This window comes from Electrophorus electricus, chromosome 21 (genome assembly GCF_041902795.1).
Source record: "Electrophorus electricus isolate QZ-2024a chromosome 21, ASM4190279v1, whole genome shotgun sequence".
In the NCBI taxonomy this organism is placed as follows: domain Eukaryota; kingdom Metazoa; phylum Chordata; class Actinopteri; order Gymnotiformes; family Gymnotidae; genus Electrophorus; species Electrophorus electricus.
In genome coordinates, this window is record NC_137517.1 from 5,456,948 (window position 1) to 5,481,342 (window position 24,395).

The 24,395-nt window shown below is 45.0% G+C and overlaps 1 protein-coding gene across 8 annotated transcripts; it reads left to right on the forward strand.

Annotated features, from left to right (window-relative positions):
• Nucleotides 1-3,257: 3,257 nt before the first annotated feature.
• Nucleotides 3,258-23,209, forward strand: LOC113570333 (AP-1 complex subunit sigma-2). Of its 8 annotated transcripts, none has more exons than XM_081704365.1 (7): nt 3,258-3,415; nt 4,643-4,821; nt 11,350-11,458; nt 11,616-11,753; nt 13,511-13,551; nt 15,210-15,291; nt 22,615-23,209. In XM_081704365.1, exons 2-7 carry the CDS (start codon nt 4,643-4,645, stop codon nt 22,660-22,662), a joined length of 597 nt encoding a protein of 198 aa, XP_081560491.1. In that variant the 5' UTR covers nt 3,258-3,415; the 3' UTR covers nt 22,663-23,209. The 8 variants fall into 8 exon arrangements, with proteins under 8 accessions (XP_081560491.1, XP_081560492.1, XP_081560493.1 ...); XM_081704371.1 differs by lacking the exon at nt 22,615-23,209 and adding an exon at nt 21,672-22,608 and having other exon boundaries at nt 3,263-3,415; XM_081704366.1 differs by lacking the exons at nt 15,210-15,291; nt 22,615-23,209 and adding an exon at nt 18,816-19,223 and having other exon boundaries at nt 3,260-3,415.
• The last annotated feature ends 1,186 nt before the right edge of the window (nt 23,210-24,395 follow it).

Sequence of the window (24,395 nt, forward strand, 5' to 3'; positions counted from 1 at the left end):
CTTGCACGGACTTTGTGGTTGCGAAATGTTTTTATTTCGTAATTTAGAGTTCATGACTTTCTCCTACAGTGGAAAATCACCGTTGGTGTAAATTCTCGGTCACGGTGGCATACTTTTAAACCTTTTAAAATCGCGAAATAAAGGGTTGGGGTGTTTATACATAGGCTACAAACACATGTGCTACCATAAAGCGTGCCGTTAGGCTTGGCATTAAGACTAGTGTACAAGTTGCATATATTTAGTTAGGCAACTCACAACTGGCTCAAAAGAGGGCTAATTGATAGTCAAGCTATACTAACGCTTTGGTTTGAGTTGGTAGTAGGTAACTTGTATAAAAATAACCGTCACATTTTGCTAAAACTGGAACTATGTACTGATAGTAGTACGTGAGGCATAATCCGTGAAAAACAGGCTCCTCTGTTTTAGCCGGGTCTTCATTCACGATACAAAACGCCCGAATAAAAACGACCAATCAGAGGCAGGGGGCGTGTCCAGCAATGCTCGTGCACCCGTATGCTCTCACGCGGTCAAGCGCGAGCAGTGAGCGAAGCACAGGCGGATGAGCAATCGGTGAAAACGTTGCCCGGACCTCGTTTGCCAATAACGGTGCATACGAAAAGTGCAAGTAATAAAACCGAGGATGACATGAAGGAAAAGCAAGCTAGAAGGCCGGGCCCGAGCTAAAATAAATGGTAAACATCACAATGGCTTTTCAGAAGTGTAAAAACAGGACATGAAAACTCAAAACTTGGGCCGAGTTAACAGCCTTTCTGTTCGACAGGTAGCTAGCCAGCCTAGCTAAGTACTCCTGCTTGATTTAGTCAGGTTATTTGAGTTTCGAAGAAAAGTCCTGCATAGCTAAAATGGTAATGATTATAGTAACACAGTAACGCATTTCTCATTTTTTATGTTGCAGTCGGTCTGTTTCCGATGCTAATCCTCCTTAGCATTGTTTTATTTGGATGTTGCTGGAAATATCTTTGAGAAGTGCCCAGGTAGTCACATTGGTTACTTTTCAGGTCTAAAAGGTTGATGTCGGCTTGCTTGTTGACACGCAACATTGCCATTTTACCACGTCCACAGCAGCGTTCACTGCGAGGCGGGGCTTCGGGGGCGGGGCTACAGGCCGCCGAGAAAGAAGGGGAGGGGCCTGGCACTTGTACTCGTTCGAGTTTTCAAGCTGAAGCCACTCAGTCTTGTTGACGGCCGCTTTAAACCTGCAGCAAATAGGATGCAAATAAGTGCCTGTGGTTCGGAAGTTCACTTAAATAGATGGAGATGGAGATGATGGGAGTAGGTTGCATCAATTATGTTAATTGGTATCCATTTGTTGGACGACGGAAATAGCATGTGATTTATGCGCAACACGCACTCAAGTGGTGTGAATTTGTCATTGTGTAATTGCCATCTCTCTACTGCTACCGCCTACCGATTTAGTAACAGCATTGCTGCCAAAAACAGAACCTTTGAACGATTGTCAATTCCAGCAGGACTTGGTATCGCTTAATACATTTGGGTACAGGTGTTTTGGGGGTTTTTTTGTTTTGTTTTTTTGCGTTCTTGTAAGTGTTCTTGTAAGCATTTTTTTTTGCTGATTATGTAGTAGCAGCGTGGAACGGTCGACTCAGGAGTCCCGTTTCAATGTCCTGCATCTGTCCACGTGTTCAGTATATGTTCAATATGCAACTGCTCGCTTCGAGGTTGGTTGAATGTGCTTGGAAGGTTTGTTGGGAGGTGTATTCACCTAGTGCGGCACTTATCGCTGTGCAACATAGACTGTCCATACAACATAACTAGACTTGCATTAATAATTCTCAGATCAACCACTAGGATGCGTTAAATTGATCTTCCAGATTATAAAAGTTTGTACTACCATTAGAACTAGGGAGCGTGGGACAAATCGGGCTAAGTAATGTCTCTCTTGGGGCATCAAAGCTGGTAGGCAGGTGCTGGACCACTCTCTCAGAGTGAATGAACTGAATGAACTGAACCTTCTCACAAAAAGGAGTATAGCACCTTTTAGACAGAAACTTGAAGTAATTTTCAATAAAAATAATTATATGAAAAGAGCCCTGGCAAAACACAAATGAGCATTGGTTTCTCCATGATCCTAAAGTGAAAATTTTTCTAAGCTTATTCATTTATTAGCTAATGTACACATGGTTACTAACGTAACCGGGCAGGAATGATTGTGTTCTCATGGCATTGACTTGAAGCCACAGCATGGGAAATGATCAAGGCTCTCCTCTCGTGGGGCTAACTTGGCTGAGTGCCCGAGTTGCATTGTAGACGCGCAAGCAGCGGCGTTAAGGTGGTGGTGAATAATTATACCTGGTCATTCCGAACACAGTCGCTTTGCCATAGTAACATGAACGGTTACCTCGCGACAAATAGACATGGGGGCGTTTTTGAAAGGAAATGCAGATAAAAGGATTTAAAGAAACCTCCAGCGTTTATTCTCTTAACAGTCAGTCCCCGCCTGACCGGATGCGTACGTGACGGTGCGTCTAATTCTCCGTGAGACACCGCCGACACACGTGCTGGTGTAGCTCTTCTGATGTCAATGGTTCAGTCTTTAAAACGTGGTGCAACTGAATACTGTGACATGAACAAAGGGAGGCTCTACCACTAGATGGTGTAGTGATATTTATTTTGCTTCAAGACACTTCATAATTATAATGAGATTATAAGAAAAAATTACACTTCCATTACTTTGATCTAGAACTATTTGAAATGTTTTCACTTGTGCTTTATTTAGCTATAATTCAATGTGACGGGTCACATGGTCCTTATGGTTTCTACCCAAAATATTGGACTACATAGGCTATTACAATTAATGCAATTAATGGTTAAAAGGTGTTTCATACCTATTCAATACTAGACACCAACTAATCAGGCTATTCATTGCTGATAGGAAGACAAGTGTCTTCTAGCTGATGCAAAGCCAAGTGACTTATTCCTAAATGTTTTCCGACCGAGTTAATGCACTCGATATGAGACTAATGCTTTTAGTGACCTTTTGCTGTTTTCATAATTGATAGCTCTTGTCTTCAGTTTCTAAAACAGCTTGGAGCCATAGACCCAAACAATTATCCTTCAAACAACATTTACGGGAGGCGTGACAGTGGAAAAGACTGAGGCATAGAGGAGCCAAACATGTCGTTGATACCAGGAATGGGCGGGAATAACGGATTTTTTAAACCAATGACATTTTTTAAAACAACTCCTTAAACCAATCAGGAATTAGGAGTTAGCTGACAGTGTTGTGTATCTGTCAGCCAGAAAACCCAGCGAAGGGAGCGAGACGACGAAATACACAGTGGATCGATTGAATACTAAACTCCGAATTTACGGTGTTGTCGAATTGGGGCATGTTAATTATTTCTTTGGGCAAAAATTGATTTTTCGCACAAAGGTATGTCATGTTTTGTTTAATCGCTTGATTCGCAAAAAAAGGTAAACGATTGAGTACTTGAAACTGCCACGAATTGCTGTTGCTTGTCAAAAGTGTACTCTAGACATTGGTTTCGCATGGTTAATTCGCCTAACGCTAACGAATTTTCTACACGCATTTATACATGGATATAACTGGTTTATAATGTCGCTGTTATTTATGGTTATCTTTAATTACATAGCCACTACCATAAACTAGAAAAACAGTGCCTTGCCTTGTTTACCGTTGTATTTTTTTCCCCCATGTGGCGCCTCTAAATTTGAATAGTCTTACTGTTGTCAATATCGTGTAATTTACTGGTTGCGCTTTACCTTAAACTGTTTCTTTTTTTCTTTCTTCTTTTTTTTTAAAACTTTAAATCTAAAATATAATCACTTTTTTTCCGAGCCACTGATTGTGGTGCGGTGTGGTCTTGATAAAGCCCACGATGCGGTACCCCGCACAGAATAACTTATGTTCAGCTAAGCCATACCATGCGTATGAGTTATGTTCTAATACCATGCGTATGAGTTATGTTCTACAACACCTCGTTCGCACGCTTAGTTATCTGACAGTTAGCGACAGTGTTCGGCTCTGGGTTTTGTTTTTTTGTTTTTTGCTTTTTTTGCGATAGTCTGTTGCTGAGTTTCATTGTATCTTTAAAAAATGATCACGCGTGCAATATTTGCTTTGGGTCAGGTTGGGCCACTGTTTTATTTCGTGATTGGGTCAATATTGATGTAGTTGGTGTTTGATAACCTAGATCTCAAAGGCTGAGCTTCAGTTTGATAAATGGGTTTTGTCATGGGAGACTGTTCTGTCTTCTCATGCTCCAGGCACAGCACATATTTACCACATGACGATAATACTCTTACTCACCTCCACAAATTCTTGTTTACCCTTCTCTCTCTCTCTCTCTCTCTCTCTCTCTCTCTCTCTCTCTCTCTCTCTCTCACTCTCACTCACTCCCTCTTTCTGTGTCTCCTGCTTCCTCTCATTTACCCTTCTCGCTCATCCCTGTTTTGCCATCTTTCCCTCTGTGCTACCCATCCTGTTTGCCCAGTCCTTGAGTCCACCACCCCTCCACTCCTGTACGGTTTTGTTAAACCTTTCAGTGGTCACGCTTCTCCCTCTTCAATCCAGCTCCTCCACCCTGTCTCACCCACGTGTCTTCTCCCGTCTCACTAGTGTCTCCTCTCATCTGCTCAGATGCAGTTCATGCTCCTCTTCAGCCGGCAAGGCAAACTCCGCCTGCAGAAGTGGTATGTCCCGCTGTCCGACAAGGAGAAGAAGAAGATCACACGGGAGCTGGTGCAGACCGTCCTGGCTCGCAAGCCCAAGATGTGTAGCTTCCTGGAGTGGAGGGACCTCAAGATTGTTTACAAGAGGTCAGAGAGAGGGGTCTGCAGCGCGGTTCACCATCGTTGTTCATTAGGCTTCCTGGAACTGCTCTCTTAGCAGTGTGGTTCTCATGGTTCAAAGACATCCTCTACCCTGATCGTCACTGGTTAATTTCTGACCGCACTGCTGACCAGCCATTTTTTAAAGGGGTGAGAGACTGTTCTTAACAGTGCAGTGATACTGAGTTCGTAGTAGCATGGTTGTAGGTTTTGTGCTCATACAAGTGTAAACACCCCGAGGTCATGTGGTCAGAAACTAACCACAGATGAAGAACTGGTGGATAACAAACACAACCTGTCTTAGCATCGTGTGCACTGAGGTACGGTCCATGTGACACATTCACAGGAAAATTCTTTTTCCCCCCTCTTCATTTTTATGATACTGCTAACTAACAAACTAATAATATAGTAACAGAAAGATTTTAAAAACACTTTAATATGTTACTTGTCATTTCAGTTATTCAGAAATTTAACGGCTTATTGCTTAAGTGTATGCTGCATGTGAGTCTTAACGTGAGCACCCTCTCTACATGAGGGTGCTGTTGAAAGGTGCTTTGTGTACAATTCAACCCAAGTGCAGCTTGTGTACTCATCCTGACCCCAAAGCTAAGCTACTAAGCTAACAGGAGAGTTACTGATTGAGCTGTTTTGACTACCCCTGTGCTTTCTGGGTGGGTGAGAATGATCAAGTGATTGCATTACTGACATGGCCTTGCTCTCATGCGAGGTTCCTGAAAGCTTTTGGGGCAAACCTTCTCTCCTGTGTCCTTTTTGCCTAAGCAATGGTGAATGGTTAATCTCTCCCATATAGGCTACCTATATTAACATATCTGTATGTTAATACAGATAGGAGTTGCAGATTATGGAAAGGATGAAACAAAATGCACATCTTATTGGACTGCGCAGGGGGAGAAATTTGAATATTTAATATTGCCCAGTTGCTATGGTAGCTGATGGGTTTGGTTGAGAGAATAGTGGGTGCCACAATGACCCAAGGAGCATACTGACAGACTGACAGACAGACGGGCCTTCTAGTAGAGGCACACACACTCATGCATACATGCACACCTACACACTCATGTGCACACACACCATTGTAGAAATGCTTACTCACAGTGCTGCACCTCCCTCTACCAACAATAACAAACACTCTCCACTAGCCATTGCTGACAAACAAAGGGTGTGAGAGAGAGAGAATGTACAAGACAGGAATGCAACATGCAAACGTAGACTCCAGTATAGATACAGAACGACCAGTTTGCCATTTGACAGAGAGCTGTTTGACAGTGCTTCTCTATTTCACTGAGTCAGAAACGCTCAAATGCATGTCAGCTTGTGTCCTGTATATTTGGAAATACATCATCATTAGATCTGTGTAAACAGATTGATTTTTGTTTGCTCTGCGTATGCAGGGCTTCAGGGTTTTGCTGAGGTGAATGCCATTTTGGTTGCACATTTAAACTGGTGGATGATGGACGATGTTGTTAGCATGCGCTGCTGCACCGTTGATTAAGCTATTCAGATGCACGTTGGGTGCCCTTGTGTTTGCTTCTCCGGAGGGTACTCTGTGATTCTCATCCAGGGGGGTGAGAGAACCCGATGAATATTTCAACTGTTTTCTTATCTTCTCTGTTCTCTTTTTTTTTTTAATCGTGAGGAATTTAATCAATTCCACAGGCGTCAGAAAGCCAGAGCTGCTTTGAGGGTCACCTTAGACTGAGAGTGGGGGAGAATGTAAAACAAGGCAGCATGTTCAAGCAAAACATGAGTCTCTTACACACACGTGCACACACACACACACACACACACACACACACACACACACCTGCAAAGCCCTACTGCCACAACTGAGATTCTCCTCCTTCTGATTCCGTGTTGAATAAGCACAACGGCTACAAACCATTTGAAAAACTCAAAAATATGAATCGTGTTGCGGTTATTATTTTCAGTAAGGACTAAGGTTTGACTGCAGCGAGGGCTTGTCCTGTGTGTGTTAGACAGGCTGATGGAGCGATGCACGAGGGTGTGTTTGACAGATGAAGAGAGTGCGAGCTGGGAGTAGTACTCGCTGACATGGCTGAACAGTGAAGGGCTGATTTGACCAAACACAGAGAGTTGGGTAGTGGAGGCTGAATGCAAGGCAAGAACGTGCGGGCGATGAGAGATGGTACTCCAGCTTGTGGCAGGTGCTGTCTGTTTCCGTGCACGCGTGCGTGCGCAGGCGCGGGAGGAACACACACAATATCTTGACAGTTTCAGAAAGAGGGCAAAAAAGAATGAGAGTAGTAATTTTTATTTATTTATTTATTTATTTATTTTTAAAGGCAGGGATTCTAAAATACAAATGAAACGGTGGTTAGAACTGACAGATCGATACAAAGAATGGCAGATGAAAGAGAGGCAGGGGAAAATAAAGTAAAGGAGAGACAGACAGCTGGATGAGGAGGAGAATTCCCTCCAGATCAGACAGGGTCCTCTGAGCTTGCCTGCTCGCCAGTGTTCTTCCAATCGCAATCCATCTTTGGCATACTTCCCACCCTAACCCCACCCCACTCCTGCTTAAGCTCCACCCCCACAATGGAACCATACCTGCCCTGCCCGCTGCGCTGCTTGACCTGTCCTGTCGGGTTTGACGTGGTTTATTCAGGTGCTTTCGAGACTGTTGTTTGCTGACCTGTTTGTTGGCCGCCAAAGGTGAAGGTGAGTCGGGGTGTCGGCGAGGCAATGGACGTGGGACACACCTCTCGAGAACGTGGCCTGGATGACGAGTGAGAGGGGGTGAGGTGTGATACAGATACCATGTCCCTCCTCTGTCTGATCTGCGGCGCTGTTTTGTCCTGCCTGCCGATTGGTTTGTGTCAGCGTCTGCTGCAGCGTTTTCTGCTGTGCCAGCCGCTGTCTACAGCTCTGCAGCTTGCGGAGGTGCGCTGTCCGTGGTGCTGATGTGGAGACGGCTGTACAGAAAACTCATAGTACATACAAATGCGTAGTTTGAGGGGGGAAAGTTGACATATTTAATGCAACAAAGACTAAACATTCAACACTTAATATCCAAAATCTCCCAGTCCAAACTCTGGCTTGGTGTATTGCCGAGACCGAAAGACAGCGTTGTCCCTGGTCCAGCAGGGTCGGATTAGAGGGACAGCTTTCATATCCTCTCTGCAAGCCTCTCTGCACCCCTCACATCTTGAGCCGGATCAGTCACTCCCGCCGGAGCCGACTTGTGAGTAGTCGAGTCGTGTTTGATCCCTCTCAGCCCAGCATGGAGGCGCTACGGAAACACCCCCCCCCCCCCCCCCCCCCCGCAAACCCCGACTGCATCCAGGAAAGGGCCCTCGACAGACAGACAGTCTCGCCGAGTGTGTCCAGCTGGCTGAGACGTTTCAGGCGCCGCTCAAGTGTTAAAAGTAAAAGCAGCTTTCATCAAGTTCCCTCATGTCTGAGTGAAAATGTAACAAGGTTGTTTCACAGTGTCCTTAAGGGCTGCGGAGTTAAAAAGTGTGCGCTTGCTGGATGCTTTGCACCCCTGCACTTCCTGTCTCCTCTGTGAGCTTAGTTCCTAAGCAGCCTTCCGCTCTTCAGAGGTTAGGCACGCCTACGTTATTATTGGTACACTACACTTAGGGAATGGTGGTTCGAAATCCTTGTACCTCTCACAGAGTAGGAGCTACACACACAAAAAAATGTCAGCTCCGCTCTCCTCGACTGTTTCGCAGTCAAAAACAACACTGCAAAGCAGAGTCTGACAGCCACAGTCGACGCTGGGATTCATACCAGCCGCTCGGCGCGGTCTGGCGGTGTGGGTGTAGAAAAGCTCCCTCTTTCCCTCTTCCCATGGAGTTTTCATTCTCCAGTTTTGTTTTGGTTTTTTGCCTATCCGCACCCCAGCCCTCACCTCTTCGTCATGGCCCGGATCCGTGAAAGCCGCAGAGTAGGATGCTGAGCCGGGTGAAGCGGAATGACTGACGTGGCTAGCGCGCCAGCACCGGGCATCCATCGCCTCGACCGTTGGACAGTAGAAGCTGCTGCTGTACAGTACCAGGGTTACTGGCTATTGCTACCAGAGCTCAAAGTAACTGGGGAAAAAAGACCAATTTTTGCAGCTTAAGACTGCTGAGTGTCTGGCTTTCTGAATGCGTATTCCGACCAGACACATTCAGTCACCTACCGAACTTCACTTAGCGTTTCGGTTGTTGACGCATTCCTCTTTGTATCGTGGGCATTCAGTAATTTGCTTGATCAATAGTTTTGCCTCCCAGCTTTAACCAGCTGAATGATTTTTCCTGCAGCACTTCGGGATGAATGCACACGTGCTGATCAAAAGCTCTCTCTGCTCCTTACTCTGTCTGTGTCTCTGTCTTTCTTTCTCTCTGTCTCGGTCTCTCTGCCTGGCTCTCTTGCTGTCTCTCCTTCTCAGCTTCTGCATTAAGAGCAATCAATTACTATGCTCAGAACACTGTACTTCCCTCCACAGATGGAGCACATTTAGGGGAGATTGTGCTCTTGCTACCCAGACACTCGTGAATGCCCGTACCAGACACTTTCTTAGAAAACACCACTCTTTTCAATACACCTTGTACACAGGGGTCGGGTCCGTCTGTTTTTGTGCAGTTTGTGTCAGCCATTCTCCACTAGCAGTAGTTAGTTGCTATAATTATACAAATGAAGTGCACAGAAGTGTGTCTATTAAAGGGACCAGTGAGTGTATAGATGAAAGATGGGTGTTTTAAGTGAAGGAGATGTTCGTGTGTGTGTGTGTGTGTGTGTGTGTGTGTGTGTGTCTCCACATGTACTGTAGTAGACAGATATAGAGGGATGGCGAATGAGTATGTGGTGTGTTCCTGTGCAGTGTATTCCTGCGGCTGTGTGAATTGAGTTATGGAGGACTGAATAATTAGCCAATGAGCCAAATTGCTGTTGTTCCAACATAGAAAACACCAGCGTGTCTTAGACCACAGGCCTGCAGGGCCAGGGAGGGGGAGGGGTTGCATTTCCGCTCCAGGAATCTGTATCGTGGCTGGGGAGGAAAAAACAATCTATCATGTACTGTCATCGTCGCCATGGCGCTGCTGCCGGAGACGGCCCTTAGCAGCAGAGGCCAGAATGGTCCACTGGGCCAGAGGTGTGCGGGAGACCCGCGGGGGGGAGGCGACACTCTGCTACCCTCCGCCGCCAAGCCAAACAGATGGATATCCTCTGTGCTGAAAACAGCAGTTACTTTGTTTCAAAGAGAGCAGGTGCTTGCTCAGCGCTTACACGCATCCTATATATCATCAGAGAGAGAGACAGAGAGAGAGAGAGTAAGACAGAGAGAGAGAAAGACAGAGAGAGAGAGAGAGAAAGACAGAGAGAGAGAGTGTAAGACAGAGAGAGAATGTGTAAGACAGAGAGAGAGAGTGTAAGACAGAGAGAGAATGTGTAAGACAGAGAGAGAGAGTGTAAGACAGAGAGAGAGAGAGAGAAAGACAGAGAGAGAGAGTGTAAGACAGAGAGAGAATGTGTAAGACAGAGAGAGAGAGTGTAAGACAGAGAGGGAGAGTGTAAGACAGAGAGAGAGAGTGTAAGACAGAGAGAGAATGTGTAAGACAGAGAGAGAGACAGAGAGGGAGAGACAGACAGACAAGACAGAGAGAGAGAATGTAAGACAGAGAGTAAGACAGAGAGAAAGAGAGTGTGTAAGACAGAGAGGGAGAGGGAGAGACAGACAGAGAGAGAGAGAGTAAGAGACAGAGAGAGAGAGAGAGAGTAAGAGACAGAGAGAGAGAGAAAAAAATAGTACATCTACTTTGCCTGAAGTTGAGAAAAGGGAACAAAGAAATCTGAGCGAGCCAAAAAAAAAGAGCATTTACTGTTTTAAACGTCACCCACGCGTGCACACGCTCGCCTGCGCATGCGCACGCAGACATGCCGCACCTTCCCTCAGGCATCACAGAGAAGCTGCAGCCGGTCATGCCCCGTGGCGACTGCTCGTGGTCCTGCTGCTCCATCTCCGGGCATAGGTTGCCTTCACAGGCGTGGTGCTCTGGCAGAAGGTGCAGCTGTGTGATCACCAGGCTGCAATGCTTCTGGAAAACGCAGAGTCTACGGCGCAACTCTTACGGCACGAAAGCCGGTACAACAGACTTGCCTTCAGTCTGCAAGTCTTTGTAGTTTTGGGTCAGAAATGTTGTACAAACCTACTGATAATCTTTGTGAAAAATATTTTTTGAGCATCTCTGGTGACCCGTTGAAGCTTTGGGAGTCAACACAACATGGCACAGCTCACACTCGAACCAAGATCTCAGCGGTAGGGGGTAATGCTCCTGAGCTCTGGATGTCAACCTAGTAGTGTTTCAAAAGACTGTATAAAAACGTTTTAAAAAATTAATGGTCCTTTGATTTGGTGCTAAAATTCTATAGACTGCATCAGTGCTAAAAAGCCTGTTTGTTTAAATTACCGCCATTAAAGAGCGTGTGTATGTGTGTGTGTGTGTGTCTGTCTGTCTGTCTGTCTGTCTGTCTGTCTGTCTGTCACAGATATGCCAGTCTGTATTTTTGCTGTGCCATTGAGGACCAGGACAATGAGCTGATCACCCTGGAGATCATTCATCGCTACGTCGAGCTGCTGGATAAGTATTTCGGCAGTGTAGGTGTCCTTCTAGCATTCGCTCTGCTGTGTTTTCCCGTTGGCTGCTCCATGGGAACAGTGGGAATATTCGCCCGGTGTGGTGCAGGACAGTAACGTCCCTCCGGTATAATTCAGCTCCTGCAGAGTAAGCTGGTCTTCCCTCCTCTTGGTACAGGTGTGTGAGCTGGACATCATATTTAACTTCGAGAAGGCGTACTTCATCCTGGACGAGTTTCTCCTGGGAGGGGAGGCTCAGGAGACCTCCAAGAAGAACGTCCTAAAGGCAATCGAACAGGCTGATCTCCTGCAGGAGGTAAGCCACCATGAGGCTTGTATAGCTCCATCAGGAAATGCCTTCCTTACGCAACACTCCAGTTTCTTAATACATGAACCCACTCTGAATAGTCACATACTAATCACACGTAATATGTGTTCATAACGGAATTCATATATGGGGCAACTTAGCTCCGCAGGGTTCCAGGTTTGTTGATTGATGTTCGTAGTTGTTTGTATTCCTGGAACACTGTAGCTGCTCCCATTGGAAGCAGGATTAGGTCTCAATCTGTAATCTCTGACAGGAGGTCATGAACAGGTTTTGCGGGCTTGTGACTTGGACTGTCCGTCCCAGTGCTGCGCCATCGATCAGAACTTCAGCACACGCCCCTAATGACACATACATCTTCACCTGCCCCCTCTCTCCATCCCTCCAGTCTTCTACCGCTCCATCGCTTTTTGCTCTTTACCCTTCCGCTTCTCTCTCACGCCATCTCTTTACCCATCCGTCTTGCCCTCCTGCCATCTCTTTGTCTTTGTATTGCTTCCTCTCTTTATCTCTCTTCCCATCAGCCTCTGCTGCCTACATTGCTCTTTATGGTGTTATTTTCTCAGCTCTCCTGTTAGTTGTCAGGCCAGTATTATGGGTGGTGTGCAGGTGAACCCTCAATGGGGGGCTCTTTAATTTGAGTGGCCTGGCGGAGCTTTAATAACTGCTCTCTCACTTGCTCTCTTAGACACACACACACACTCTGTCTCTCTCTCTCTCTCTCTCTCTCTCTCTCGCCATCTCTTGCTGTTGAGCTGTAGGGTTCACGCCGGCAGTTCTGGTGCTGTTGGCACTCTATACGCTGACTCACGGAGAACCCTCTGTCGGGATGATGGAGGCGGGCACGCACACACACACGGCACATGCGCATACATGCGGCACACGCACTTGCACGCGTGTGCTCGGGCACGTGCGCGTTCTCTGACTCAAGATGATGGCCACGCCCACACACACACACACGCAAACTCGGGCGCGTGCTTATTCTCACAGTGATGGCCACAGACACAAGCAGGCACTGACAATCACCCACACGCTCTTCATCACTCACTCTGTCGCAAAGAGAGCCATACACACATGCGTGCAACAATTACTCATAACAATAATCCCCGCTCCACCCCCACACACACACACACACACACACAAATACCCATTTATCCTTCATATATTCTTCTTTTATAAACACCCTCAACATCCTCAAAATAGCCAGGCCCGTCTAAATCCTCACTAGACAGACCTGTTACCTAACCGGCTCTGCCCCGGGTGTCTCTTCCGACGCTCCGCAGGGCCCGGCGAGCTCCCGCCAAGCTCCCGCCAAGCCCAGCGTCAGCCTCGTTCTGTTCCGGGGGCAGGGTCGCACTGCGGAGCAAACGGCAGCCGGGCTGCCCCCCTCCCCCCCGGCCTTTGATTAAGCATGTGCGCCGATGACAGAAACAGATATTATTGTCAGGACTGCATCTCACGCCTGAGCGGTAGCGGCCCGACACAGCACCCTTTATCTCCATGGTAATGAGTGCTGATGTTTCAGCTCCTGGTGCCACCTTTTCTTGCCTTGCTTTTTCTGTTTCTTGTTTCGTGTCGTTGTTCATTGCGGCAGCTCTTGTTGTTGTTATTGTTGTTATGGTTGTTGCTGTTGTTGTTGTTGTTTTTTCTTCACCTCAATGATTTGATTTGCTTTGCTTTTCTCTTCTCTCTGTTCTCTCTCGTTCCCTTTCCCGCCTCCTGATTATTTTTGTCTCTGTGATTTTCAGAATGTAGATTTTCAGATGCGTCTCTTTCCAGGTACAGTGGGGTGAGTTTGTTGATCAGGAAACCCCATCAGTTATAGTTCCCTGCCCCATACCACTACCTCCCCACAGTTAGTGATCCTCAGTCAGCATCTAACCACCAGATCAGGGGGGACAGCACCCACAATGCTTACAAAAATGGTCCATTTTCCAATTTAAACAATTGCTGATGTAAAATATCGCCTTTTTGAAATTTGGGCGGGGAGGGGGGTTGTGATATGTTGCTGTCAGGGTACTTCCACGACAAATGTAAGAATCACTATTTGAGCACCTAAACACTAGCCAAGAGACATTTTCCGCTCATTTTGGGAATTAATTACATACAAGAGAACTAATTCGGCAACTAATATGATTAAAAGGTTTTGCAGGAATATTGACGAAAATTTTACTGGCATGTAGCGTCCCTTCTGAATACGGGATAGTCTAGAAGCAGGTTGTGAGTGCTGCTTCTGCACACCCGCACCCTTTCATATCACATTTTGTTCAGTTCTAACAAACTGATTTCTGACTAGGTCTGAAGAGTCTTATTAGAGCCAAGTGTACTAGATTAGTGTTAAAACTACAGATCTGTGTTAGGGTAGGTCCCTAGGAAGAGCTCTCCATGTTGACACTAAGTAGTTAGATAGTAGTCAGTAGTTACTAGCTAACGGTAGTTAGTGCAGGCTCAACCACCAATAAACTGCACTTCAAATTCAAGGAATCGTCAAATTGTTTCTAGTACAGTCTGTATCCAGCAAGTCCTTGTGAAGTCCCGTTTCCTTCGCTAGGAGCACACCGCTGTCCACTGTGCCCATCAGCCCCAGTCAAGAATTGCATGTAATATTCAAATTGCCCCTTCTGTCACAGGCCCAGGCCCAGGCCCAGTACGTCAGGGGGTCACATGATGGGTTAGTGCAGAAGGCGGCTCTAGGTGGGCGGGGCTGAGGAGACACAAAGCCACGTTTGTCTGCCTGGCAGCGGCCGCCTGCTGAGCCATGACCCAAATGCGCGCTCCGCCGAGTGAACGCTGCAGCTCTCCCATCCATTTACCACGCTAGCACGTCGCCACAGCAACCGGGGGGGGGGGGGGGGGCAGAGCGGTGTCTTTTCTGCAGGGCACGTTGCTAGACATCGCCCTCGTCTGCTAACCCGAGACCAGCTTTGTGTGATGATCAGGATTTGATAAAGGCGGCAGGTCCTGGATCAGCATGGTTTTGCATATTCTATCTGCGGCACGTCAGACCTCGCGGCTGCTAGCCTTGTGTTCTTGTGCTCGTACAAACCCTGTACTGCTGCTAGTCATTCCCACAGCAGGTTCAAAGGAAAGCCTGTTTCTGTTATTTTAGTCAGATGTGTTTTCCAAGTTTAGATGGTTTGGCAAGTAAATTTAATTTAGTGTTATGTAATGCAGTATAACCTGAAAGCAGAAAGGGTCTACAGAACATGAAACAGTTTTTTAGAAGTGAAAAATTAAATACAAAAAGTATCAGTAAAAATGTTAAAAAAATAAATATAGATAGATAGATTTTTAATGCCAACTGGCATCGCTATGAAAAATAAAAGCTATTAGATGCCATTTTGGTCATTTTTCAATTTGCCAAGTTCATATATGCAATTCCTCCGACGATGGAAATTGCTTGTACGAAGACCAAAACCTTTGATTGGCTGGATTCTGTGTTCATAGAGCCAGACTGAGGACTGGGGCGGTTTGGCCAATGACGAGATCTTATAAAGGGGTTGAAGTCACGCCCTCTGGCAGCCCATTGGTAATTACACAAGTTGCTTGAATTGATTGGTTGAGTTGGCATGGTCAGAGAGTGGCGTGGATAGTGAACGCATGAAGAGCACCCACGCATTCTGACTGCAGCAGCCACAGCACTGTGAGAGGAGGAGGTCCGTTCCTTCTTCGGTCATAACAATGAGACATGAAAGTGTTGAGACTGTCTTGCCTGTCAAGACTTGTCTTGTCTAGAATCATTCTTCAGCAGGGGAAGGGCGCATTAACTTGGTGAGAAACAGATGCCATTTGCTAACCATCCTATCTGCCTTGGTAGACAGCTGGAATTTGGAAGCACATGTTGCATAGTTCCATATAGTGAACTGTAGCTCTGAAATAAACCTCTTTGCCTTTCACGGACCCTTGTTGCGCTGCTGTCAGATGCCTTGATTTTGTGTTTGCAGTGGTGACTTTGGCATACAATGCTTGATTGTGACTAACATGACTGAAAGTTTATATACGTATTGCGGAAAAGGGGTCAGAAGATAAACAAGGAAAGGATTTTTTTTGATTGACTAGTATAGACGTTGTGTTCCTCAGTTTTTGAAGTGAAGCTGGATTATGTGGTTATGGTCAGATTTATATTAAATGTACATTTTGAATATTAAAGTTAGGCCGGTTTACATCGGGAGAAACCTGGTTTCTTCCCTGTGATTATCCCAGAATGTAATTCCTCCCATTTCTCTGGGAATCCCCGTACACTTCCCTAAGCCCCTCCTTCATTACGGAGGCAAGACACTGCTGCGTTTCCACGGCAACCATCTCTGTTTATTTTACTCTAATCACGCCTCAAAGGACCTGCGCAATCATTGCTTTACAACAGGTTTCTGGCAAAAAAAAGTCATTAGTGTAGCTGCCGCTGTTGGTGCTTCTAGGGGATTTTCAGATTTTCCAGGCGGTTTGACACTCATGTACTGTGTCTGTACTACTACGTGGATGGACTGGCAGGAAGGTTCAGATGAATGAGACAGCTGTGCATGGTCAACATCTGCAGTGGATCCCTAACCATTAAGACCCATTACGTATCTGTCCCTGTGTGTAGTCTCCTCTTAAGTTAGAGAATACATAGACTTTATTTAGGTGTAATTCACAGCATCTGTATATCAGAGGATTCTCTTTGTGATGGAGATTGTGTTGGATTTCCCAATGAAAAATGAACGTTTAACATTAAATGTACTTGCTAGACAAACTTATACAATGGAAATGTAATGGAAGAGGGACTGCACTTCTGTTATCTTTGACAGCTCTGAGAATACAGGATACAATTTTACAGTTGTAGGAGATTTAGTTTCTGTGAAATGTGTTTTTCCTCTTTTTGCCTGCTTAATCATTAAATGAAACCCCTCGCTGCTCCCACTAAAAACCTTTTGGCATTGCTTTAAAGTTTTCTTTATTAAAGGCATGCACACACTGTGGTGCTCACCTAAGCCAGGAGCACAGTCATCAGTGAGACCTGGACGCACCGTGGAGAAGAACATTCCAGAAGAACATTTTGTGCTTATGCATGGCCCTTTACTGGGAAACCTCCAGTACAGAGTCAGATATGCAGCTTAATTAAAACAGAACTCTGAGACATTCTGCTGGGAATTAAAACTGAAACGGTTTTAATTAGAATGGAATTAACATGGAACAGGGTGTTATTGGAGTGAAAGCAAATCGAGCCCTCCGGTAATTGCATTAGAGCAGATGATTCACATCACACAGGGTATGAAAGAAAAATTGTGTCTGTCTGCGTGCATCTCCATCTGCATCTGTGCCTGAGTGAGTGAGCGGGAAACCAGGGAAAACGTAATTTGTCCATACGTCAGAGTGGCGGTTTACTTTACCAAGAGCGGTCTTCGTCTTTACTCGTGAGTTAATACAGTGGGAAACGCTACTGATGTGGCCCTGGACTTCAATACAAAATCCTGCACTACAGTTGCTTGATAGGAACACTTTATCTGATAAATTGTCCATCCTGCAGGAGTTCTGGGTGCTAGCATGTCTGCTGAGTCTTCTGGTCTGTTCAAGAGTTAAACCAGTTCAGGTGAATATGGCACATGCTTTTCGGAGTCTTTCACCCTCAGTAGAGCAGTATAGGACTGCTATGCTTTGTCTGTCGCTGTTGAGGAATGTGTCCCCCCCCCCCCATCCCTCCTTTTATGTAGCCATCAGGAATTAGTCACATTAATTAAGCTCTGTGTTCTGGTTTTCTAAGGAGTGTGTGAATCCACCTCTCATTAGCTTTTTAGCTCTAGAGGCTTTGTTGAAGCAGTAGGGAATTTTGAACTGCTAATACTTCCCTAGAGAATGTTTCACCCCCGTGACCGGCCCATTTCCTCAGCCCCTTTTAAAAGGCCCTCATATGAATAACGTGACAATCATGTGACAGTAACATGATGCCCAGGCTTTTTATGACATCGTTTGGTTTTGGAAGCGCACGGCCCGAGGCAGGAGTTCTTCTGCAGGATGGTCTTGTGCTTTTTAAATAAGCACAAGTATATTAAGATTTGACCAGAATACTTCACGCTCATCGCAGTCAAGTAAAGATGTACTAAATGATACAGAAAACATTTAAATGGGACACTTAAACATGGTACAGTCAACTTTCTATTTAAAAAAAAATAAATAAAAAAAAAAAGGATTAAGTAGTTTCTTCGCAACAGCAACAGGCCATATATTAAACGTTTCCAGGCTACTTGGGGACAAGGAGATTAGTTATTCAGCTGATTCGGAGTTCCCTGCAGCCCAGCAGAGCAGAAACGCAGAAGCATGGGCGGGGATTCTTCCCTGGCCCTGGCCCTCCGTATGCCGTGTGTAACGCGCCCCAACCCACACTCCCCCACCCGGACAAGAAACGTTCAGATCCGTGCAATAATCGGACAATGTTACTCAGGACTGATGGTGCAGGCAGGGCCACCCAAGCTGGAGCGGAGCATAGAGGGTGTAAACCGCTGCATCTGCGGCAGGCTAAGGTGCAGTGCGAGGGCTCGTGAAGGAACCATAAAGTGTCGAGGCGGCGTGCGAAGCTGTTTTACAAAGCGCTACATGCTGAGGTGTAGCAGCCTAAGGCTGGCGACCTACATATGCTAGAGTGGTAGATTCTGTTGGAGCTGTTGCCGTAGGTGCTTCTGCTGAAGTGTCGTAGTGTTTTTAGAACTGCGCCTCCCCGCTACCAGGCCCAGAGGGCCAGAGTTTAGTCTCTTCTCCACTTGCTCCCATGGTGCTGTGAAGGCTTTAGTAATTAGTTGATGAGCCGCACTATCCGGTGTGCGGGAGGCAAGAAACACACTACCTCGCACTGGATTATCCGTATTAATGTCCTTTCCTTCTGTTTCTGAGTTCTATTTATTGTGTGTGTGTGTGTGTGTGTGTGTGGCAGGGGGGGCATAATATACTGATACTTGTGACCCACTGCCTGCATTGCACCATGTGCTCTCCTCTTTAAATATGGCACCTGTTGCCTAAAGGATTGTTTATTCTAAGATCGTTTGTCTGTGTGTGTGTTTTTGTGCATCTCTCTTTCTCCCTCAGCCTCGACATGAATATTTTAATGTGCCTGTTTACTGATTGGGTGTCGCTGGCTGCCCGTCATGCATGCTGAGCCCCTCCCCCTGCACGGCATGCCTGCTGGTCCTGCCTCTTCTTCCACCGTGGTCCTATCAGAATGCAGCATCACTGGGTCTCCACTGTCATCGCCATCCTGTGTGCTTCCACGTTCATCACGCATTTTCTCTGTCTGTGTCTCTTCTTCTTTGTCATGCGTATGCTCACACTCTACTTCGAGCTCGTCTATCTGTATCTGACCTGTGTGTGGAATCTCTGCGAGAGCCACCTGGGGGTCTCCCACAACCCACCCTCACCCCACACGCTACAGCATACAGCGTAATGTCAAGTGTCAATATGATAACTGTCACTGTAATATATGTACTGGTTCATTTACCACTGTTTCTTCATTTTAAACTCGGAGTTCTTTTTTCATATGGCTAAATCCCTTACTTTGATCATTACCCAATGACTCAGTTACTTAGTGTCTCAGACCTATACATGTGGAACAGGCTAAAACACAATTAGTATCATGTATCAGTATCACTAAACTGAGTGAAATGACTAAATATCCTCAGCAGAGGCTCCCCTGACAACAGCGGTCCAGATGGGGTTTTGTGAAGTGTAGATCCTGTGTCCTGTGAGTCGGCACGTAGCTGACATATAGCCAGTGTCTGTCCACTTATACCAGTGCAAGCTCAACTCCCATCCAGATGACTACAGAGAAAGCTCTGCTGATTAGGGAAGAAGTGAAGAACCAGTGTACTTCCAGTTAGTGGGCTTTCCCAGCACTGTAAGTTGGTTGCTGCAGTTCTACACACACACACACACACACACACACACATGCATGCGTACACACACACACACACACACACACACACACACACACACATGCATGCGTACACACACACACACACACACATGCATGCGTACACACACACACACACACACACACACACATGCGTACACACACACACACACACACACACATGCATGCGTACACACACACACACACACATACACACATGCATGCGTACACACACATGCATGCGTACACACACACACACACACACACATGCGTACACACACACACATGCATGCGTACACACACACACACCCACACACACAAGCAGTGTCACCTGATTTGTTACTGATGTTCTGAAGTCTTTGATGCATTTCTAGAAAACACAAATAATCTCTGAATCCTATTATTTTTTTCCATTTTCATATAATTCAGCACTGAACAAAGAAGGTAGTCTGTTAAGCTCTACTGAGCACCCATAAAAAGAGTACATGTGGACCAAAATTCTTATTATGCATTCTTATTATGGACTGATGAATCACGCTGTAGAAAAGCCATTGCCTAGAATAAATACTCCTTGTGCTCTTATCAGCAAGTATTTTACCCTTGAAAAACAAATTGTCAAATCAAAGGGGGCATGATTCATTCAGAGCAATTAGACTGATATTTTTGCATCAAAATTTTGCGCAGTATATTCTATAAAAAAAAAAAAAACTTTAGTCAATTATCAGAAGTGATCTGGTATCATAAATGTAAAATGGCTTAAATAAATCTGTCAAACTTAATGTTTCTTATTCGTATGTTTTGTTAAAGCAGAAATAAAAGTGACCCAAGTAAACTGAAAGTTATATGGGATGGTCAGTGGAGGGGAAGGTTATAATTGACAGTTGCTTTTGAATAGTTATTTGATGTAAATTGTGAAATTGCTTCCCACCTGGGATCAGTCACCAACTCTGAAAGCTCAGTTCTCGGATGTCCATCCTTTACTAGAGATATTTGTCTCCAGACCTTTGGACTTGAGTAGCAAAGTATTTTAAATACTGTATTTTAAATCACTGGTAGTTCATTTGTGTCCTTGTACACAGCTCATGAGGTCTAGGGGCTACAATTTTTCTACCTTCCCTTTATCTAGGAGTCACATATGACTACAGAGTTGCCGGTTAACCGTCGGCAATAACAAAATCCGGGACCGGACATCGGATTGGAGGTCAGGAGTGGGATACCTCTGGTATCGGGTTAACCATGCACCACAGACACCCTTGCTGCATGTCTTGATTGTGCTCACCGAGGGCCTGAGCACACTCGGGCTGTTAGTGGGTCCACACCACTGTCCACATGCTTCTAAGTACTTGCCCATGGCTCGGTTCAAAATGATGGCCATGGCAAACAATCACAGCCAAAACGGGTGCATCCTGTCTTTTCTTTGATTAGAAATACGGTTGCTTGCAGAAATCCTCTTCTGCCAGAGTGTAGATATCAAATCATATATTCACAGCATTCCGGTTTACGTCTCAGAGTAAACCAACCCCCCCCCCCACACACACACACACACACACACACACACACAAAGCTCTAGAGTACCTTTTAATAGACTTTTTTTGATGCACTGGGGAGCTGCAGAACTCGATGGCTATGAATGATTCAGCGATGCTGACAGGAAAAGCTTGCGCTTCGTGCCAAACATTAAAAACCCGCCTGAGTGAGAGTGAAGGACTCTGAGGAGAGAATCAATATGTGGTAATGGCCTCCACCTCCCCGTGGCTGACTGCGCCGAATGATGCCGGCCTGTGCTACCCACCCAGACTGAGCTGATCCACACCCCACCACAATTGCTCTAGAACCCATGGTTCTAGAACTCCAGAACAGTTATCCAATTGCCGCAAATTCACATGCTGTGGAATTCGCACCCAGACGGAATTCTAGAAGTCGGTGGAGGTCAGCTCAGGCAGAGTTTGGCTATGGGACACAGTAGGCCTTTCAGTGAGACATCTCTTCTCATTGCTTGCTTCTCTCTTTACTTTGTGCCTGACGATAATGTGTAGGACACCAAAGTAAGTGGCAACTGTTTTTCTGTGTGTCCTCATTCCATGTTTATGTAATCACATCTCTCTAATTCCCCGTCGATGTGGCGCTGTGTTCTTTAGTAATTTCACATTTAGTACCATCTGCCACTCTTAATCGTCACCCATGCCCAAGTCATATGATTTGCCCACTCATTGCTTATTTTTGGATCATTCCAAGAAAATTGTGAACATTCCATTTAATCTTCTCAAGATGACCTACTCACTTCAGTAATTCTGCCTCAATTAATATAAAATATCAAAATATTCCAAGATTTCATGTGTGTGTGTGTGTGTGTGTGTGTGTGTTTCAAAGCTTGTTCACCTGTCTCGTTCTACAGTACCTCATTCCTTAAATGTATAGGTTATAGAATATTCTAAATAAGTACTCTAAACATTTATTTTTCTCTGCCAGTAAAATTACTCATGTGTCAGGTAGGTTGATGAATCTACGGGCAAAAATGCCCGTGTTCTGTTCCTTGATTCCCAGATTCATTTAAAATCTCAGAGAAATGTCTATATGTGTCAGGGCTGCGTTTCAATACTCAAAGAGTCACAGATGATATTCAATTATAAATTGTAGCTTTGTTAGAAGTCTAAAAGTCCCCTGACAATGGGGCAGCCTAATTCTGACTTATTTTCATCAAAATCAGGGGGGTTACTCATTTGACGAAGTAGTGTACACCTCATTAAAACTGCATCTTCAAGCGTTAACGGGTGGTCTGAGTCAGCGAGTCGAAACTAGAGGGAATGAAAGCATTTTAATGCCATCACCTCTCTAGAAGTACAGCCCATACAAGCTCTGTTTTGATTTGCGAGTGAAGTTAGCCGGCACATCAGATGCAGCCTACGGTCGAGTATTGGGTCGCAGCCTTGGTGTATGGCATGTGAGAGACTGTGGGACTGTTCCTTTTCTTCCCTTCAGGAAGCAGAGACCCCTCGCAGTGTCCTGGAGGAGATTGGACTCACCTAAAAGGCCAAGGAGGACATGTCATTCCACCCCCGCCCCGTCTTTTCACCCCCACCCCCCCCACACACACACCTATTGTCACTGTCTGCTTAAAGGTGTAGCACACACCCACCCATACACACACTTTCGTTCCCCACAATTCACCCCTCATACTGTTACATTTCTGTGTCTTTGTGCTAAAAGCAACGGAAATAATGTAGCACTGTACAGATTCAGCTGGAAAGTCGTCGTTTACGATCATTAAGCCCCTATGGTGCCAGATCAGTATCATTGTGTTTACATCGTGTTTATCGTCGACAACGATACCTGTTCTAGCCCTTTCCCTCGCCTACTCGTTAGAAAACTCTAGATGCTATTGACTTATTGCACATTTCACCACACGAAGTAAAAGTGCATTTGTGTAAAAGCACTGGGTTTAATAGTAGAAGGACACTCTTAAGCTCACTTGAAAACTAGCACTGAGAAAATTGGTAAAACAACTGTAAGAAAACCAGATCATGTAGCGATGCTCTTCTCAATAACTCAAAGAAGGAGGGGGGGGGGGGGGGGGGGGGGGAAGGGATTCATTCACTAAACCAAAGAGGTTTTTTTTGTTTTGCTTTGTTTTGACTTGGTTTATGTCATGTAAGAAGACAGTCAGCAGTGATTTAACTGATGTGCCTGTTATGGGCTGGCTGGAGCAGAAAGCACAAGAGAAGTATTGACTTCACTGTACTGAATATTCTCAGTGATGATCCAATGTGTTAAAACTACTGATAGTCAAAGGATGCTAAACTACTGTTCTGAACTCCTTAGCTTTGAAGTATTGCACATAGCTAATTAAATGTTTGGACATTAGCAATCAATGTTGTTGTTTTTTTAGCATATTTGCAAAAACAAAAAGAGAGAAAACTTACATGCAGGCTTCTCTGTGTCACTGATCATCTATATACAGTAAAACTGTGATGCTGTTACTTTTGTTCCAGTTCTGTCAGAATCAGCTGGTGGTTTCACAACAATGGATCCCTCCTTCACTCACAAGCACCTGCTTTGCCTCTTCATCTCGTCATGGAGAAATGTGTTACATGCTGTTGTTCAAAAGTGAAGCCAGTACTGCAGTGTGTGTTGCTTATAATGAAATTAAAATATGTTTACAGTCATTTATAAGTGGTTTGGGGTAATGGATGCTTTAGTACATCTTTTATCTTCAGAGGAAATGGTTTCATGAAGCTGTTTATTCAACAAGTTTTAGTACCTTGTTGAATAAAAGAATAAACCAAAAAAAATGTTTATGTAGAAACATGGCTTCCTCACCATGCTTAATGCTCTATATTATTCTTGAGCCTATATTATTCTTGGTGTTTCCACACAAAGTGGAAACACCAGAGTTGTCATCGTCCTCCTACTTCAGAAGTATTACTGGCACGATACAACACTTCTGTATTGTACTTTTCCAAGCAGCTATCCTTTTTTTATGTGGAACGCAATAAGAAAAGCAGAAGATGTTAGGCATTTTGAACTGATTTGCATTGTTGACATTAAATTGCAATTTCATTCCAATCTAGATTAATTTTGCTACTCAAGTCATTTTCATTTGTAAAACAACAGGTGTTTGTTAAGGTGCTATATTGTAAAAAAAAAAAAAAAAAAGTTTTCTGTTAAACCATCTAAGATCAAAATAATGGGATAAAAAAAGTGAAATAATTTATAATTAAATATAATAAAACATTCCAAAATGATAACCTCAGGTAACAGAA